The sequence below is a fragment of the Cannabis sativa genome, chromosome 2 (genome assembly GCF_029168945.1).
Source record: "Cannabis sativa cultivar Pink pepper isolate KNU-18-1 chromosome 2, ASM2916894v1, whole genome shotgun sequence".
Lineage (NCBI taxonomy): Eukaryota > Viridiplantae > Streptophyta > Magnoliopsida > Rosales > Cannabaceae > Cannabis > Cannabis sativa.
In genome coordinates, this window is record NC_083602.1 from 25,733,111 (window position 1) to 25,754,011 (window position 20,901).

General features: G+C 36.9%; 1 protein-coding gene across 1 annotated transcript; it reads left to right on the top strand.

Annotated features, from left to right (window-relative positions):
* Positions 1 to 16,845: 16,845 nt before the first annotated feature.
* LOC115720662 (leucine-rich repeat receptor-like protein kinase PXL1) lies at positions 16,846 to 20,893 on the top strand. Its single transcript, XM_030649825.2, is given in 6 exon segments — positions 16,846 to 18,033; positions 18,036 to 18,383; positions 18,385 to 18,935; positions 18,937 to 19,036; positions 19,038 to 19,803; positions 20,247 to 20,893. Coding segments are annotated over 6 exon segments (3,105 nt in total). The 5' UTR covers positions 16,846 to 17,160; the 3' UTR covers positions 20,714 to 20,893.
* The last annotated feature ends 8 nt before the right edge of the window (positions 20,894 to 20,901 follow it).

Below are 20,901 nucleotides of genomic sequence, written 5' to 3' on the forward strand. Positions count from 1 at the left end.
AGGTTATTGGCTGAGAGGGACGAAGAAGTAGCCCGACTCTCAACAGAATTATCTCATCAAGTTAATATGAGACAAAAGGAGAGTGAGATTGGGCAACAATCCTCGTCCTCAGTCCCGCCTGTAGGCAACACACAACCGCCACCACAAGGTGTGCAACCACCACTAGCTGGTGCCCAACCTCAGCAGGACCTGAAGGCTCTTATCATGGAGGGTATTCGGGAATATCAAGCTGCAACAATGCCTATTCTTGGATATCATAACCATACCCGGCTTACTATGATCAAATTCCATTTCCACCAAACTACATCAGACAAAAGTTTGAAAAGTTTGATGGAATTAATGGTTCTCCTCATGAGCATTTGGCCTATTTCACCTCTGCATGTGGTGAATCTGCCCAATCAGATGCACTATTGATCCGGCAATTTGTGCAATCTCTAAAAGAGGCGACATTCACACCTGGTATACTCAGTTACCCGCAGGATCGATAACTACTTGGGATGACATGCAAAAAGCTTTCCTGGCACAATTCGTGAGCTCAAAGAAGACCATAAGTCTCCATGACCTGGTGGAAACAAAGCAACGAATTAGTGAAAGCGCTAATGAGTTCATAACTAGGTGGAGAATCTCAATCTCCAATGTCCAGAAAGGATATCGGAACAAGCAGCGGTTTCAATGTGTGGCAAAAACCTTAACCCTGAGGTGGCAACTTTTGTTGGCACAGCAGAACCCAAAACTTTCAATGAGCTCGTCTTGAAGGCATGGAATGTTGATATAGAAATTTCTTGACAAAGGGAGGAAAACCCTCACCGAGATTCGAAAAAAAGAAGCCATTCAAGAAGGGAGAATCAATGGAAACTTTTATCAATACTGGCAACAAAGATAAAGGGAAGGCACAGGAGCCACAAAAGAAATTAACTCTCAAAGAAAGGAAAGAAGTTAAGTACTCATTCGACGATGATGACGTCGACCAAATTTTCAATGATTGTTAAAAGCTAAGGCAATACGACTCCCCGAGCCGAAACGACCCAACGAGGTTGGTATGACAAATGATCCAAATTATTGTCGGTACCACCAAATTGTGAGTCACCCATTGTCGGATTGTTACATCCTTAAAAACATTATCGAAGGCATGATCAAGAGAAAAGAGATTGAGATTGACTCTTCTTTCAGAAAAGCGACGACAAATACAACTTCCTTAACCGAGAATGACCAAATACCAAATGATCCCACACAAAAGGACATAATTTATGTGGCATTTGAAGTTGACAAGGATGTTACAATAGTCCAAGCCCACTCAGACATGCTAAGGCCAGGAAACCCAAATATTCTTACATTATATGAGCTCATGACAGAGCCTAATCTAGAAATTTGGGAGGAATGGTATGATTGTGAAGAGGATTCGGAAAGTACATGGCAAACATGTACTCGAAAAAAACCATCAAAAATTCCACCTCGGAAGCCATCTAGAAACTCTAGAGTTAAATTTCAGAGTAAACCAGATGTAAAGGACCAAAAGAATAAGAAAAGAATCGGAAAGCAAAAGGTCGTTCCCAAAAGAAATGAATTCGAACAACCAAGACGAAATCTAGTAACTCTGGAGGAGTTTTTACCAAAAGAGTTACGGGACAAGGCAGCTAGTTGTAATGACAGTGTGTCGGATTGCTGCATGACTTTAACAAAAGAAGATCCTGAATCTACCTCACCTGAAAGTGAAAAAGAGGTAGATGAAATTACCTTGCAAGATATGCGGCGGAAAATTTTTGCAGAAAAGGAAAAAGAAGCGAAAAAGCTTGAAAAAGCTAAACAAGACCTTCAAAAGCCTTCATCTTCAGCCAACCAAGAATCTGCCTATAACTATCGAAGATGTAAAAGCACTAGTGAAGATGAAATGACGCGAGAAAAATATGATATACTGGCTCATCTAAAGCGCATCCCTGCTCTTTTAAGCGTTTATGATGCACTGCAGATGTCTCCTGAGCATAGAAATGCACTTGTTGTCGCATTGACAAGTCCTGAATTTATACGGAGAAAATAGAGCCAGTGAAACCTACATCACTTGAGACGCATACCTCTTGTATGGCGTGCATAACTTTCGATGATAAAGATTGTCAGTTGGGAGCTGCCTTACATAATCGACCTTTGTACGTGACGGGTATGGTTGCTAATAATCGCGTGAGCCGCATCATGTTGGATTGTGGATTGGCTGTGAATGTACTCCCCTTAAAAACTTTGAGAGATGTTGGTTTACACCCACGTCAATTGTCTCCATCATCATTGACTATTCAAGGTTTTAACCAAGCTGGAGAAAAAGTAAGGGGAAGTATTACACTAAAAATTGAAATAGGCGAGTTAAATTCTGAAGCCTTATTTCATGTTATCGATTCAGATACATCCTATAACGTGTTGTTAGGGCGACCATGGCTTCATGAATATGGAGTCATTCCTTCAACACTCCACCAATGCTTTAAGTTTTGCAAGGAAGGCAAAGTCAAAAGTGTCAATGCAGACCCGAATCCCTTTTATGGTGAACAAGTGAATTATGCTGATGCAAAATTTTACAAGCCAGCTAATGTCACCATTTTGAAAGGGAAACCTGAGGAAAGCAAACGTCACGAAAACTCAGTCGTACAAAACTCTTCACAAATTAAGCGACTATCCCTTGTGAAATCTTCCCAGTCCAAAGAGGAGAACTTGAAGGTATCTAACCAAAAACGAACCTTTAAGTATATCCCTAAAAGTCAACGAGGAGTAGGGCAAAAAGCTTTGACACCGATTGAAGATTCGATGACAACCCTGATGACAAGCTTTACTTTACCACTAAGGAAAATCGATCAGTCACTACCCAAGGGTAAAATGCAAATTTCAGTTTCCTTTGGTAAAGATAGCAAGAAAAATAAAAGAGTCATTACTCTCAATAAAACGTCCTCCACTTCTGTAACTCCGAAAACCTTAAAAATAATGAAGAAAAATGTTCATTTCAAGAAGCAAAAAGGAGTCACAATCCATCAAAATAATGATTGTTTAAAAGCTTCTTTTGAACCAGACGAGTTAACAGAGGAGGAACCAAAAATGTTTCACAGCGACGATGTTCCTACACCTTCCCCGCGGGTCTCAGTATTTGATAGACTTGAACCAAGCACATCCACCCCACGAGTGTCAGCATTCGAAAGGCTTGTTTTCCCAAGTGCTCCACAGTCAAAGGGAAATAAAAAGCAAAAACAGTGGATGCCAAAACAGAAGAAATCTTTGAGAATTACTATTTGGGAGCATGAAACACAAGAAGATGGAGAAAATTTTGCTCAAGTCAATTACCTCTCTTTTGAAGAAAGCTTGACCGTAGAAGATGAAGGCTCAAGCTCAAACCCTTCGGAAGATTTTATAGACATCTTTCAACCAGCACCTCAGGAATTCGAAGATGGAGGACAAGAAACAGCGTGGATGACTTAATGGAGATCAATCTCGGGACCGAGGATGATCCAAAGCCTGTGTTTGTCAGTGCTTTATTATCTGAAGAAGAGTTACCACAGTACATACAAGTCCTTCGTGAGAACAAAGATGTATTTGCTTGGTTATACCGAGACATGCCGGGGTTGAACCGAAAGGTTGCTGTGCACAGGTTGGCAGTATCAAAAGATGCTACCCCTGTTAAACAATCTCAAAGAAGAATTCGACCAGAATTACTGTTTGGTTTTATGCCCTAAATAAAACTCTTTACAATCTGATTAGTTATCAATATAAGAAATTTGAAGTGATTGATGTTTGCATGAATTTTACATGCTAATGGTTTAATATGTTTGATATGTTTATTATATTCATACACACAAAATCAGTTAAATCCAGATCATATGTTTATTCACAATTACAGTATCGTCAACACAGTGGAATGTGATTGTGATCATATGAATCAAAAGTTTTGGTCCCTGTTTCATCGTTGTTATTGGATTTACACTAATGTCATAATCAGCGATGATGTGTACTTACACTTGGAGTAAGTGTTATGTTCTTTCCAGGACATTAGTAAAGTATACTAGTTTCGAATGTATGGAGTATACATTTGGACTGGACCGATATTGCAACTAAGTTAAGATATTACAAACTTACCGTTATACATATCTTTCCAAGTCAATATCGGTGGTTGATCTTAAGATTAAAAGAATCTAAATCCTGATATGCTTAGGCTCAACTCAGGAGTGTTATTCATGTTCTTAGATTTATTAGTTAAGCCTACTTTCGGGTCAGGGTGATACGTATATTTCGAGAACATGATAGTATGATTGAGTGGGAGTGCTAAACATAAATATGGAATCTATAGCTTCTACTGGTGTATAGAAGTTAAGTGATGATTCCCTTCGAGCTTAGCAAATAGAAGTAAATGGATGAGCTCTTGTTTAACTGACTAATTATTAGATCACTAAACACCATTTACAGGTAGCTAAGTGTTTTAAGGGGCAAAATACATTGAGGGGTGAGAACGGTAAAGAAATCCCATCTCGATGTAAATCATCTGTATAGAGGATCTTTAAATCACAATAAGATTATAACAATGGTTAAATGAGATAGTATATTGGTATCGTGAAACATACAATATGCTCTATATAAGTCTGAGAGTGCAATTCTAAGTTCTAAGAGTGGATTCAACGAAGAATTAATAAGTAGGAATTTACTTGGTAAATTTGGTTCACTTATTGGAAGCTCAGCATATAGATCCATGGTCCCCATTCTAGTTGAGAACATTCTGCTTGTAAGACTCATTAATTGATTCGTGATTGGTCAATTATAATTCTAAAGTTAGACTATGTCTAATTTTATGAATTTTCACTAAGGTGAGTGAAATTGTAAGGAAAAGAGTTTTCTAGGTTTATTTATTTATTAATAGACTTTATATGTCTAATTAATAATTAAATTAAATGACAATATTATTTAATAATCTATTTTAGTTATTAAATAATTAGTTTTGGCATTTAAAAGGTTAGAATTGGAAAATTGGCATTTTTGAGAAAATAGAGATAAAATTTGATAAAATTGCAAAATTAAGTGAGGCCCAATAACACCATATGGCCGGCCACTTAAAAGGCTTTTTCAAATTAATATTTTCATTATTTTAATGCCAAATAAATCCTAACCTAAACCTAGTAGTTGCCTATAAATAGAAAGTGATGGCTCAGTCAAAACACAAGTTTTCAAATTAGCTTTCTGACAGAATTTTCTCTCTTCAGAAAAACTGAGCCTTCCCTCACTTTCTACCTTGGCCAAAATACCTCTCTCTCTTTTCCCTTCATCTTTTTCGTGACCCTAGTGAAAGAGTAAGTGCCCACACACAGCAAGCAGTAACTCAATCATAGATTGGAAGACTGTGAAGGATCAAAGCTTGAAGAAGGAGGACATTCGGGCTCAGATCTTGATTATACTCTGCTACAGAAAGGAATCAAGGGTTAGAGATCTGAGTGGAAGGAGACATTAATTCCGCTGCATCAATGTAAGGTTTTCTTAACTTTATATGTGTTTAATTTATCGTTTTAGAAAGTTCATATTTAGGTTGTTAATAAACATACTTGTGAGTAGATCTAAGATCCTGGTAAAATAATTCCCAACAATTACTTCCCAAAGTCGAGGCAGAAATTGACAAGTTAAGAGACTGCCGATTTATTCGGGAAGTTCAGTATCCTACTTGGCTTGCAAACATCGTCATAGTGATGAAGAAAAACGGGCAACTCCGCATATGCGTGGATTATCGAGATCTTAATCGAGCTTGCCCAAAAGATGAATTCCCACTCCCCATCACTGAGTTATTGATAGACGCTACCACTGGTTTTGATGCTTTATCATTCATGGATGGATTTTCTGGGTACAACCAAATCAAAATGGCACACGAGGACGAAGAGCTCACTGCTTTTCGGACACCAAAAGGCATATTTTGCTATACAGTTATGCCATTTGGCCTCAAGAATGCAGGGGCAACCTACCAAAGAGCAATGACCACAATTTTTGAAGACATGATGCACAATACTGTCGAATGTTATGTCGACGATCTAGTGGTCAAAACAAAAGAAAGGACGAATCATCTTGACGATTTAAAACGAGTCTTTGACAGACTTAGGCAACACAATCTCAAGATGAATCCTTTAAAATGTGCATTTGGAGTAACATCGGGAAAGTTCCTCGGGTTTATTGTCAGACATCGAGGAATTGAAATCGACCCTGCAAAGATCAAAGCAATTTTGGAAATGCCTCCCCCGCGTAATTTACGTCAACTACGTGGACTACAGGGAAAACTTGCGTATATTCGAAGATTCATCTCAAACCTGTCTGGTAGATGTCAACCCTTTTCGCGGTTGATGCAGAAAAATGTCCCATTTATTTGGGATGAGGCATGCCAAAATGCTTTTGAAAGCATTAAAAAGTACCTGTTGCACCCACCAGTGTTGAGAGCTCCAATCTTAGGAAAGCCATTGATATTATATATCACTTCACTCGACCGCTCCTTGGGAGCCATGCTGGCACAAAACAATGAGGAGGGAAAAGAAGTTGCTCTTTACTACCTAAGTAGAACTTTAGTAGGGGCAGAACAAAACTACCCTCCGATTGAGGAAGTGTGTTTGGCTTTAATCTTTGCTGTCACAAAACTACGACACTATTTGCTCTCACATCCTGTGACTTTAGTGTCAAAAGCTGACCCTCTAAGATATATCCTATCCAAGCCCGTGTTGTCTGGACGACTTGCCAAATGGTCCATGATGCTATCAGAATTTGAAATCAACTTTGTCCCCCAAAAAGCAATAAAAGGACAAGCTTTGGCTGATTTTCTGGCAAAGACACCCAATTCCGGATGATATGGAGTTGCACGAGGATCTTCCGGATGAAGAAGTCTTCGCAATTGATACTTCATCTTGGCAATTATATTTTGATGGGGCAGCAAGAAGTAGTGGGCAAAGTGGAATTGTCTTTGTGACACTGTCGGGAGGCTCCGATACCTTACTCTTTCCATATTCTAGCTATATGCACAAATAATGTAGCAGAATATGAAGCATTAGTTATCGGCCTCGAAGTTGCACTCGAAATGAAAATACAATCATTGGAGGTATTTGGTGATTCTCTTTTGGTTATTAAACAAATGAGTGGTGAATTTGCCGTCAAGCATGAAAATTTAGTCCCTTATCACGAAAAGGCTAAATATTTGCTTGGCCAATTTCAAGATATAACTCTAAATCACATCCCCAGATCAAAAAATGGTAAAGCTGATGCATTGGCTAATTTAGCTGCATCACTAACACTTCCTGAAGAAAGGGATATTCAAATTACCATAGGGGAACGCCATGTATTATCCCAATCTACGGAAAGAGTTGAAGAAGAAAATACAATCAACTTGATAACTTTCCCGGATAGTACAAACGAAAATGATCAAGGCGTCAGCCAATCAAAGACTACATCCAAGAAGGAGTCTTGCCAGAAGACTTGAAGAAAAGAGTGGATGTAAGAAGAAGAGCACCTCGATTTGTGGTCTTTAATGACACATTGTACAAGCGTTCATTCGATGGGATATTATTGAGATGCCTCTCGATAAAAGAAGCGGCACATGTACTTCAAGAGACTCATGCCGGTACATGTGGCGCCCATCAAGCCGGCCCAAAACTGTCGACTCAATTAAAGCGGTTGGGTTACTATTGGCCTAATATGGTTCAAGATGCAATTAATTTTGCTAAATGTTGTAAGTCATGCCAATTACATGGAGATTTCATCCACCAACCCCCTCAACCACTCCATCCTTCTATACTGTCATGGCCTTTCGAAACATGGGGAATGACGTCATTGGTCCTTTTACGCCACCCTCTTCTAAAGCCCATAAGTATATTTTGGCCATCACAGATTACTTCTCTAAATGGGCTGAAGCCGTACCACTAAAATAAGTACGGGCGGAAGATGTCGCTGATTTTATAAGCACCCACGTAATTTATCGATACGGGATTCCTTCAAAAATTATCTCCGACAATGCCCTTTATTTCAAGTGTAAGGCAATGGTCAAGTTGATGAACAAGTACAAATTCAAGCATAGTTTCTCGGCTAGTTACAACCCGTCTTCAAATGGTCAAGCAGAAGCATTTAACAAAGTGTTATGCAAAATCATGAAGAAGACAGCGACAAAGAATAAGAGGGATTGGCATGAACGCCTCCTAGAAGCTTTGTGGGCATATAGAACCACTGTGAGGACTGCGACTTGTTACACACCTTATAACTTGGTGTTTGGGTCTGAGGCAGTGTTACCTTTGGAGGTTCAAATACCTTCACTAAGGATTGCTACTCAACTAACAGACCCAGATGAAAATGTGCAAGTCCGTCTAGCCGAGCTTGAAGCATTAGATGAAAAGCGGCTTGCTATTCAACAAAAGCTCGAAATTTATCAAGCCCAGGTAGCTGGGGCATTCAACAAGAAAGTTAAATTTCGATCTTTTTCGGTTGGAGATTTAGTGCTTACTGTGAAACGACCAATTGTCATAACTAGAAGGATGAAAGGCAAATTTGAGGCAAAATGGGAAGGACCTTATGTTGTTACTAAGGTCTTCCTAAGAGGGGCATATGAACTTTGAAATTCAGAAGGCCGACGCATTTATCCGTGTGTTAATGGGAAGTTCATCAAAAAGTTCTACACTTAAACAAAAAGGTATTTACCCATGGTGTAGACAGCGCACTTAAAAAAAAAGCGAGTGTGCAATGAACTACGTAAGGCTTGATCCCACTCCGGGTACGTAGGCAATCTAGTTTATAACTACGCCCAGCCACACAAAATAAAAAAATTATCTCCTCAAAAAAAAAAAATTGTAAAGAACTACGAACGGCTTGATCCCTTAAAAGGGTACGTAGGCAATCTGAACAAAAATTGGATGCAGCCACAAAAAAAAAATATTCTTTATTCCTCCTAACAAAGGAGTCAAAATTCTAAAAGGTCTAAATGACACAATACTATTAGTCCTCAAGGCTAATAAACAAAAAAAGGGTTAACAAAGACTAAACTAAAACTAAAGCTAAAAAGTTTTAGAAGCAAAGTTGTAAGATCTTCAGTCCATCTGGGGAAATAAAGTCAAAGCGCCGAGTCTCCTCTGGATCTCTTCTTCTTGAATCTTGAGTGTTGCTTTCGCTCTCTCAGCTTCATGGAATTTTTCCACATTAGCTTGGTTCTTTGACTGATCTTTCTCCTCAGCGAGATGTCGTTGCTCCTTCAAGGAATCATTGAGACTAGAAAGATCTACTTCAAATGATGCTTTTTCAGCTTCGAACTCAGCTCGTCGTTGTTGTATGGCTAGTTCTGCCGCAATAATCTCTGCTTCCTTTGCTTTAAAATCTTCAAAATCCTTTGTCTTGTTAGTAACAGATATGGACAAATGATCTATAGCTGCCAAATTATCCTTATCACGACGAAGAAGATCTGTGATAAGAGATTCATCAAGACTAAGGGCATTCTCAACAACTTGAGCAGAAGCGAGAAACTTTTCTTGAGTTTTGAGTAAGTCATTAACATTGTCAGTGAACCATGCAACCTCTGCTAAGCCACATTTATAATGCCCGCAAAGGGTACTCAACACGTCGAGTTGCATACTCACGTCAGCACGATGTTTTGAAATGTCTGATGTGGTCAGAGGAGAAGATGACAAATGAAGAATGTCTTTCATGCATTCAATCACAAACTTCTTGGTATGCTCATTCAAGTCTGAGTTGGTGATTGCTGAAGCTGACACTGTCAACACCGGGTTTGGTCGAGGAATAAGCAAATCTGAAGGAACAAGTGATGATGGAGTACCCGTCTTTGCTGAGACAATCGGTTCTGGTGGAATGGTTGGCTCTGCAGGCAATGCCTCACTGTCAAATCCTGTTGTTAACATAATTATCAGACCTATCAAAGTCGATAAGTTGTTCATCCCTAGAGCTAGAAGCTCCGAAGCAAGTATCAGATGGTGGCATTTCTGAACTCTGAGTTAGTGGGAAGAAGACATCTTCAATACGACTAGACTCGTCATGCTTCGCACGTTTCTTTTGTTTGAAATGTGGGACTAAGGAATGGACATTTTCTGATCCAATGTCCGACTCAGTATCAGCATAGTTGGCGCCAGTAAATTCATTATGTTGGGGAGGACATCTCTCAAAAACTTCTTCAGGGTTGGAGTAAAGTAAGCGAATGTCTTTGATCACATAATTTGACTCCTCTTCTTTGAATGGTTGCTTGGACAATGTTGAATGAATGGCCTTCACAGATCTCCCCAAGTATGGAATGCAACTCCTCACCCACCAACGACAGTACCACCACGTGCATTGACCCATACGGAGAGTCCTAGGAATGTGAAAGTGGATGCCAGTATTTCTCCTTAATATTAAAACCCAAGCTTTAGCGATTTCGCTTATTCCACACTGCCTCCTCCTAGGAATACTCAGACAAAACTTATCTGAGGGCACACCTTGATCGAAACCAAACTGGCGAGCAAATCTGTTAGGATAATAAGGTTCTAAATATGCATCGTTACCCACTCTTACGGGTAGCAAAGAAGAACGCATAGAAATCAGTAACTCAAATTTCTCATCAGATAAATCTTCATTATCCAGAAAGTCTAGATCTTTCTCCATGGGAAATGAATATGGCCGATGCATAACATAATCCTCTCCCCTTAAAATATGTCTAGCCCCATTCATGCTTCGACGTTCAGCAGGGATCCCGCCATACTTACTTAAATGAGGAAGATCCATAAGATCCCAACCACTATAGAGATGGCGAAAATGCTCGGCTAACCAACCTATCACATAATGCATAGGTAAGGAGGCTTGACCTCGCCCCTGGCCATGTATGGCTGAATCATACAAAGCTCGATAAATGTATCCCAAAACAGAGGGTGCAAGTGAAACTTTGTGTCCGTGGGCCATCATTGAAGCCATATAAAAAGTTTCGGAGTCTAATGTTGGAGCCTCAATAGGAAAAACAAAACGACTTAGCCATAAAGACAGAAAGGCTGCAAGACTACCCTCTTTTGAAATGTTCAATGGAATAGAGTGAAGATTAACTTTTGATTTACCTTTCCTTTGGTCGTCTTCTCCAATGGCCTCACAAGTCGAGTTTTGTCTCACACCTTGAAACATCTTTTTCCCTCTATAGAAAAATTCTATCCACTGCTCCCAAGATACATTTATATCATTTGATTTGGCACAAACTTTGACACTCTTCAAATAGTTATAAATTTGAGTGTGGAACCTTAAAAGCTCGCGTAGTAGAATGATATGGAGTGCCACCAACCACTTTTTTGTTAAGAGGTATGAACTCTTCATAAGGAATTCCTAAAATAGGTAACCCTCCAATAACCTTCAAATCATACGAGAGATATTCCCATCTCACCGCTCGCTACGATGAAATGTGTTAGACGAGAGGACCCCAGAGTTCAGATAAAGCTCGCCATACAGATCTCTCATAGTTGAATGGATATCTCGATATATAAACAGCTCCATAAATTTCAGCATGATTCAAAGTATCTCGATTTGTGCGCAAAATAAGGTCTGTCCATTCAATAAGATATGTCGCAAATACAACATGTCCATGAAAGAAAAAATTGTTATTGGCCTTTTTCTCTGCTAAAACACGATGAAGGCTTGGATAAAAGTCCACAGTGACTTGGTAATCCATATCAGCATCCTGTTTATTGTCAATATCCCCAAGAACTTTAGCTTGGAAATTGGGACCAAAGCCTCGAGTGTGTTGGACAACATTATCATCAAGTGAAGAATTATATTGTAAGTCACCCGAGGATTACATCTTCAATCTTACACAAAGAAACGGGATCTTGATGATCATTGGATGCTTTTACTTCATTCAATGAGAATGGAGCGTCGATAAGATGGTCCAATCTCTATTTCTCTTCCTAAATTGTTCGAGCTCTTTGAGAGCCAAGTCCCCTAAAATTAGACATACCGCACAAAAAGTAGGTCGGACAAAATAAAATACAAAATTCTCGAGCAAGATGTGTGTACATAAATGACACGCACTTCGTTTGAGGGGCATCTGTTGAACGATAAAAAAAAAAAAGGAATAAATAAATTTATTATTATTTCATTATTGGTTTTTAAAATAATAATAAAAAAAAAAATATCAGTCAAATAGAGAGAAAATAGGATCTCAACTCCCCACTCCCCTATTTTTACTCATCCTTTACGTTACAGGATAAAAAAAATAATAATTTTATTGGAAAAAATAGGGTCTATAAATAGGAGAAGTTGAGAACAGAAAAAGGATCGACACTTTGAAAAAAAAAATCTGAGAAAGAGAGAAAAGAAAACACAGAGAAAAAAAATATAAACGATACTTTTTTTGACAACAATCAAGAAAGCTTCAAGGGTAAGTATTCATGGAATGAACTCATTCCTATTTCTTTTTTTCTTTTGATGTGTATTTTGCTCCTCTCTCATTCTTATTTTTCTCTATTCATTTATGGAATGCCCTCATTCCATGAATGAAAATGGATGCTCTCATCCATGGAATGCCATCATTTCACAAAAAATTGGATGCCCTCATCCATGGAATGCCCTCATTCCACCAAAAAATTGGATGCTCTCATCTATGGAATACTCTTATTCCACTAAATTTAAATTGTGGAATGCCTTCATTCCATTAAATTTATGGATGCCCTCATCCATAGAATCCCCTCATTCCTAAATGAAAAAGGATGCTCTCATCCGAAAATGTACTCATCCATAAAGTTATTGTCAAATTTATTTATGGTAAAAGTATATTTTAATTGACAAAAAAAAAAAGAAAAAAAGTAAATTGACCTTGTTTATATCTTATTGGTGCTCTAAAATCATTTTTTTTTTTTTTTTGCGATTAAATCAAACCTCTGGAGTTGTGGGTTTAAGGGCAGTTTAAGCACCTGAAACAAAAAAAAAATAAAATAAATTTGAGATAAAATCAAAGCATATCTATATATATATATATACATATATTGGTGCAAGACTTTAAAGTTTCGTGGTTATGTATTATTTATTTAAAAGAAAAAAAGTCAAGTCATATATGGTTTATGTATATATAGCAAAAATATTATCTCATTTCTGACTCAAGCACAGATGCAATTGTGCCCACACCTCATAAATATATATATATTCTTTCTCATTAACTTTAAACGATTTGACAATTGAGACAAAGTATATATATATGTACGAATGGGCTTGATAAAGAAAAAAGAAGCAAAAAAATATACAGTACGAATGGGCTTGATAAAGAAAAAAGAAGCAAAAAAATATATACAGAGTACATGTGCATGGTCAGTGAAACAAGGTTTCATATATACCCATAGTCAGTAAAGGAAATATATATATATATATATGCACTCTTATATACCATGCGAGCCAAGAAAATAATAAAAGCATAATCACTATTATGTGTATATATATTATGCCGTGTGATATAAATGGGTATATATAATACATTACGGTTGTATAATTCAATTTAAAATAGGAACTGAATTATAAATAAATATCTTAGATACTATCTTTTAATTGAATAATTTAAATTTGAGATAGTATTTAATAAAAGATAAATTATTATTCCCTAAATTTTGGAATAAATAATTAAATATCAGTCAAATTATCTTTTTATTTCTAAAAATAATAAAAAGATTGCAAAAAACTGAATTTCATCACAAAAAAAAGTGGTAAAATTCCAAAATTTACAAAAGATAATAAAAAGATCTCCAAACTCAAATTTATCACCAAAAAGTGGTAAATTTCTAAATCCATACAAAATGGCACAAAATTCCAAATGAGCTCACTAAAATTAACCAATTAAAGAGGTCATCCACCTCACCAAATTTCAAAGAGGTCATTAACCTCACAAAAATATAAAAAATGGTAATTTTACCTAAAAATTAAAAAAGTGCACTAAAATTCAAAGCCATAGCAAATTAAATGGCATTCTAAAAGAGAGGTCATTCACCTCATAAAAAAATTAAATTCGGAACTACGTTTGACTTGATTCCCATAAAAGGATACGTAGGCAACTTAGTTGCTAAGACTAAGTGCAGTCGCCGATACCGCAAAAAAATAGTATCAAAAATACAAATCCTAAAATTCCCTTAAAGGTCGTACACCTAGGAATTTTTTCTAAATTTTCAAATAGCAAAGAATTCCTGAAAGTGGTCATATACCGGAATTCTTTATTCAAATTCTAAAATACTGCATTCTGAACTACAAGTGGCTTGATCCTTCACAAAGAAGGTATGTAGGCAGCTCAGCTAATTAAATGGACTGAGTTCAGCTGCAATTCCAAATTTACCCCAAATTTCCCAAATTTATTTTAATTATTTAATGTCATTGTAATTGGAATCAAAGGGTATTTCCTTTAAATAAAAGGATTGTAATTAAGAGATTATTTTTATAATCTTGGATGGGTCGAACTTAAATTAATAAACTCTTATGCTATAATTTTGGCATAGGTGAAATTGTGTTTTGCATTTATTTTTAATATTCTAAATGTGAAATTTTTGCTTAACAGACTTATTTTCTGAAGTCTAGTGAATTAAAGAGGATTAGAATGACTCTTAATCATAAGATTGAAAATAAAAGAATCAAAAGAAGAAGAATAGATTCCTATTATGAATTTTCCCTTACCCTTATAAAGCTTGAAGGTAGACTTTGAATGTGCAAGCTTTTTTTTTTTTTTTTGATTCTTTTTTCCCTCTGTTTTACTCGTACGATTAATTTCTTGCCAAAGATTTTTCAAAAAAAAATTAACTGTTCAACCCTCTATCTCTTTATAGCCCTTTTTTTTAATATTATTTTTTTTTTATAAAACCCAACTTAACGTAAAAGTGGTGGAGGTGGAAAAAATATCTTCTTAATTTGCTCTCCTTTTTTACTGACCTATTCCTATTTTTTTATTTATTATTATTATTATTATTATTATTATTATTATTATTATTATTATTATTATTATTAATTTTTTTTTTCAACAAATACTATCTTATTTAATATAATAAGACTTATACAGCCTACTAAAGGACCCTTTAAACTCTATGCTTAGCCTTGTTATTGAGGATATTAGGTATCTATGGGCTCTATATCTTACAACACTTGTATCATTATATTCTCAAGCTCAATCAAACAAACTAAAAATTTGACAGAAATAAATCAAATATCACTTCATTATACTAATTATTATTAGTCTTCCAATCATTACCTTTCTAAGTTGTAGTATCCTCAAGTCACCAAGTGTAAAAAGGGCTCATGGATCTTGTAAAAGCTAAAAAATGAAAGCCTGACACATGAAAGGAATGAAATATTTTTGGGGATAAGTTTTCACAACAATATATATTTTTTTATCTGATCTGAGTACAATATTATTATATCACTAATAATTGGTCATGTGATATAGATAATTGTTATACATAAGGAAACTTAATCTTCAAGTATGAAGAAAAACAACACTGACCCACCTCAAGAACTAGGCTTTGATGATCTTACGCAAAATTTCATTAAAAATAAATAAATAAAAAAAGTTGGAAGTAAAGAAACATCAGATGTTAGTACTCACAATTTTTATAATGTGTATTCACAAAATCTTCTCTTAAAATAAATTAAATATGTATATGTATACACTTAATAAAATTGGAGACTAGAATGTCATTATGACCTAGATTTGTACTAAATGAAGCAGTTGTTGCTAATTATTTTAGTCAGTTGTCATTAAAATTTTCAAATGGTAAATCAAACTAATGTGAACCTTACTACCTTCTTCATCACTAAAATAATGAACTTCATAGACTGCCCACATTTCGATTCCAAAATCTCAAATGATGAACAAAAAATTATGGAAGGGTGGAGGTGGCTTTAGTATAAAGCCATGTGGGGGCACCTAATCCTATATCTAACATCCTAAATGGATTCTCTCAAAAGGGCACAAAAGTATGGGAAAGATACATATGTATAGTATTAAGGACCATCCAAATCCAAAATAATCCAATGGAAACTTTTTTTCCCCTTTTTTAAGTCAGATCTTATGTCAATGTGATAGTGTTACAATAATGGGAAATTTTGAGTCCTCTCACATGGCCTCCAGCCCTTTTCTTCCTCTTTTATTGCTTTGAATTATTACCCTTTAGTAGGGCATCTAATATAATGTATCTACATTAAATAATTTGTAAGTTTATAAATAATTGCATAAAGACAGGTGTGTGCATGTGAAAATGAAGGCTTAGAAATGGGGTGCAATTGTTTTTTATGGGAGATGGAATGGGAGTTATTTTTGGCCGAGACAATGATTGTTGCATTACCTATCTCTCCTTTCTCTTGTGAAAGTTCCAAGTTGTCTCTTGTTTCTAATCTTTTTATTATCCTCTTCTAACATGGAGAGATTCTTGTTTTGCAATTTAATTATTTAGATCAGTATAAATCAACCCAATAAACAACTTAAACCAAAATTCTTTACCCAAAAAAATGTCTTGATGGTTGTTTTACAGCCAGTTTTATACACAAAAAGCCTCCATTGAGTTACTAATTTCTTGAAAAGAGTTTTTATGGAAGAAATGAATTAATTAAGGAGAAATGTTAAAAGGCAACCCTCCTATAATGTGTCATAACCAAATAAGTCTAATTCCTTTTTTCAGTGTACCCAAGAACTTTGTTCTGTGCTATTTAAAATGGAAATAAGTTGTGTGTGTGAGAGAGACGTACAGTACAAATTACTCTTTCAGCATAATTATGTAAAAAGCATCCATTTGGTTAATACCCAATACCCATATGGGTTGACCATTGATAAATTATACAGGTAAAACATAAGAATAATAAATCAGTCACTGAAAACACATTCTCTCCATGTTTTTGCTGTCTGGGAGATTTTCAATAAGTCCAAAGCTTCACAGTGATTAAGTGCAGATAATTAGCTGGTTCAGATCCCAAGAACACACGTATCTACAAAAGTACAATAAGTTTATCCCCATTTATTATTGTTATTATTATTATTATTATTATTATTATTATTATTATTATTTTTTATTCCCCAGCCAAAATACATAAAACTGTTATCTCACTCTCTTCCTCTTTTTATTAGTCATCATACAAAGACACCCTCTTGCCACTACCACAGAAGATAGCCCAGACATGCTACTACACATCTGAAAAGAGCAGAGCCAGAAGAACAACACAATGCCAAAGTCCCTGTTGTTCTTCTATTGTTTCATTGGTCTCTCTCTTGTCTTTGTTCTGGAGGCTCAGACTCTGCCTAATGAAGAATTGTCAGTCTTGTTGTCCATAAAATCAGTTTTGGTTGATCCAATGGATTGCCTTAACGACTGGAAGAAGCCGGTGAGCAAGAACAGTTCACTTCATTGCAACTGGACTGGAGTTTGGTGCAGCTCCAAAGGCTTTGTGGAAAAGCTTGATCTGTCCAACATGAGCCTCAGTGGCCATTTATCGGATCACATTCAAAGCTTGAGCAGCCTGTATTCTCTTAACATTTCCTGCAATGAGTTTGCTTCTCATTTGCCGAAATCTCTGTACAATCTCACCTCATTGAAGACCATTGATGTGAGTCAAAACTCTTTTGTTGGCAAGTTTCCAACAGGTCTTGGAACGTCTGCCGGATTGACTTATGTTAATGCGTCGAGCAATAACTTCTCCGGCCTTCTTCCAGAGGATCTCGGCAATGCAACAGCTCTCGAAATCCTTGATTTTAGAGGAAGTTTCTTTGAAGGTTCTATTCCAATCTCATACAGGAATCTGCAGAAGTTGAAGTTTCTAGGCCTTTCAGGTAATAATCTGACTGGAACAATCCCACGAGAGCTTGGGGAACTCTCATCATTAGAGACCATTATTCTTGGATACAATGATTTTCAAGGTGAAATCCCAGCTGAGCTTGGAAACCTTACAAGTCTTCAGTATCTTGACTTGGCAGTGGGCAATCTCAGTGGTCAAATACCACCTGAGATGGGTAAGCTGCAGAAACTTACAACAGTTTTTTTATACAGAAATAAGTTTCAAGGAAGGATCCCACCAGAGATTGGCAAACATAGCATCGCTTTGTGTTTTTGGACCTTTCCGATAATCAGATTTCAGGCGAGATACCAGGAGAGCTTGCAGAGTTGAAGAATTTGCGGCTGTTGAACTTGATGTGCAATAATCTATCTGGTTTGGTTCCTCACAAGCTGGAGGAGCTAACTAAGTTAGAGATTCTTGAGCTGTGGAAGAATAACTTAACAGGTCCTTTGCCTATGAACCTTGGAAAGAACTCACCTTTAAAATGGTTAGACGTGTCATCAAATTCATTATCAGGTGAGATTCCACCAGGTTTGTGTGACTCCGGTAATCTCACTAAACTCATCCTCTTCAACAATTCATTTTCGAGTTTAATCCCGTTAGGTCTTTCCAACTTGTTTGTCCTTGGTTCGGGTTCGAATACAACATAATCTCATTTCAGTGACTATCCCTATTGGCTTTGGAAGCCTACCAATTCTCGAGCGGCTAGAATTGGCCAAAAACAATCTCACTGGCCATATTCCATCAGATATTGCTATGTCTACATCGCTTTCTTTCATCGATGTCTCTTGGAACCACCTTGTATCATATCTTCCTTCTAGTATTCTCTCCCTCCCAAATCTCCAAACTTTTATGGCCTCCAACAACAACCTGGAAGGCAAAATCCTGCACTAGTTTCAAGATTGCCCTTCTCTCTCGGTCCTGATCTTTCAAACAACCGTTCTCACGGAAAAATTCCGAGAGAGTTTAGCTTCTTGTGAGAAGCTCGTCAATTTGAACCTACATAACAACTCTTTCACCTGAGAAATCCCGAAACCAATAGCCACAATGCCCACATTATCCATTCTTGACCTCTCCGTAAATTCTCTTTCCGTGGAATACCGAGAGGACTTTGGAAGCTCACCGGCCTTGGAAATGCTCAACTTGTCTTACAACAACCTCGCAGCTCGCACCCACCAATGGCATACTAATGACCATCAACCCCAACGACCTTATAGGCAACCAAGGGCTTTGTGGTGCCATACTTCCACCTTGCCCAAGAAGTTCTTGCAACAAAAAAGGGGCAAGCGAAAACTGTTCACATCAACCACGTCGTCATTGGATTCATTGTCGGAATATCAGTGATTTGTTCTCTCTTCCTGACCTTCTTTACAGGGAGATACGTGTACAGAAAATGGTATCTCTATAACAGTTTCTTGGGAGACTTTTTCTACAAGGGAAACGATGAATGGCCATGGAGACTTGTAGCTTTCCAAAGAGTGAACTTCAGTTGTTGCGACATCTTATCAAGCATAAAGGAGTCAAACATAATAGGAATGGGAGGTACCGGGGTGGTTTACAAGGCCGAAAGCCACAGACCCAATTCAGCTGTGGCTGTAAAGAAGCTATGGAGGTCGAGTTCGGACATGGAAAGCGGCGATGACCTACTGGGCGAAGTAAATCTTCTGGGCAGGCTTCGACACAGAAACATCGTACGGCTACTGGGTTATCTCCACAATCGGACGGAGGTGATGATGATCTATGAGTTCATGCCGAATGGGAACCTTGCCACGGCCCTCCATGGAAACCAAGCTGGGAAATTGTTGGTGGACTGGGTATCGCGCTATAATATAGCTGTTGGGGTGGCCCAAGGCTTGCATTATCTCCACCATGATTGCCACCCTTCGGTGATCCACCGTGATATCAAGTCCAATAATATACTGCTTGATGCAAATTTGGATGCCAGAGTTGCAGATTTCGGGTTGGCCAGGATGATGACTCATAAGAATGAGACCGTTTCCATGGTCGCTGGTTCTTATGGATACATTGCTCCAGGTTTGTTATTTACCGTTATTCCTTTCTAGTTAATTTCCTTTTTTTTTTCTTTTCTAATGCTTGCCATAATATAAATTAATAGTAGAAAATACTAGTGTAATCACACGTCATTTTAACTAACTTAGTAGCAGATTAATAAAATTACTTACACTATAAAGTGGTTTTCGAAAATACAAATTAAAATTAATATTTCGTAAATTATATCATTTATAACAATTTCACTATTTGAAATTGAGTAGTAATAACGTGCACAAAATATGATGTACTCTTTAAAATCATGCACATATATTACTCTTTAAAACTATGTAGTAAAAAAATGATGCCAGGTGTATGTAACATAATTCTTTGAAGATTTTGTTATAGTTTAGATATGAAAGAAAAAGCAACATTCATAAATAAAATCTAATAGTTCATTCTTTACTTTTTCTTTTGTTATGTGGCAGAATATGGTTACACAATGAAAGTTGATGAGAAGATTGATATATATAGCTATGGAGTTGTTCTATTAGAGCTTCTAAGTGGAAAGACACCGCTAGACCCTTCATTTGGGGAGTCAGTCGATATAGTGGAATGGGTTAGGAGTAAGATACGAAACAAAAGAACCATAGAAGAAGCTTTGGACCCTTATATTTCTGGACAATGCAAGCATATCCAAGAAGAGATGCTACTTGTGCTCAGAATTGCTCTTCTTTGCACAGCAAAACTTCCCAAAGATAGACCATCAATGAGGGACATAATAACCATGCTTGGTGAGGCTAAGCCAAGGAGAAAAAGCATTTGTCAAGATGTGACATCAAAAGATAAGACTATCTTTACTGCCCCATCACCTACCAGTAACACTACTAGTAGTAACACTAGTAGCCCTCCTGTGGGGTCATCATTTCTCCAAGCTGATGCTTTGATATTTTAGTCTATATTCTTTTTTCTCTTTTTTTTCTATGTAAATCTTTTACATCTACAGTTCTTGATCGTAATAAGTCAGTTATAGATTTAAGACCAGACTCTACTCTAGCAATATATTTTTGTATGTGGGGCAATGAAAGTGTTAATACAGAATATCCAAAATCCTAAGTTTGGATTTGGCTTTGGTTATTTCAG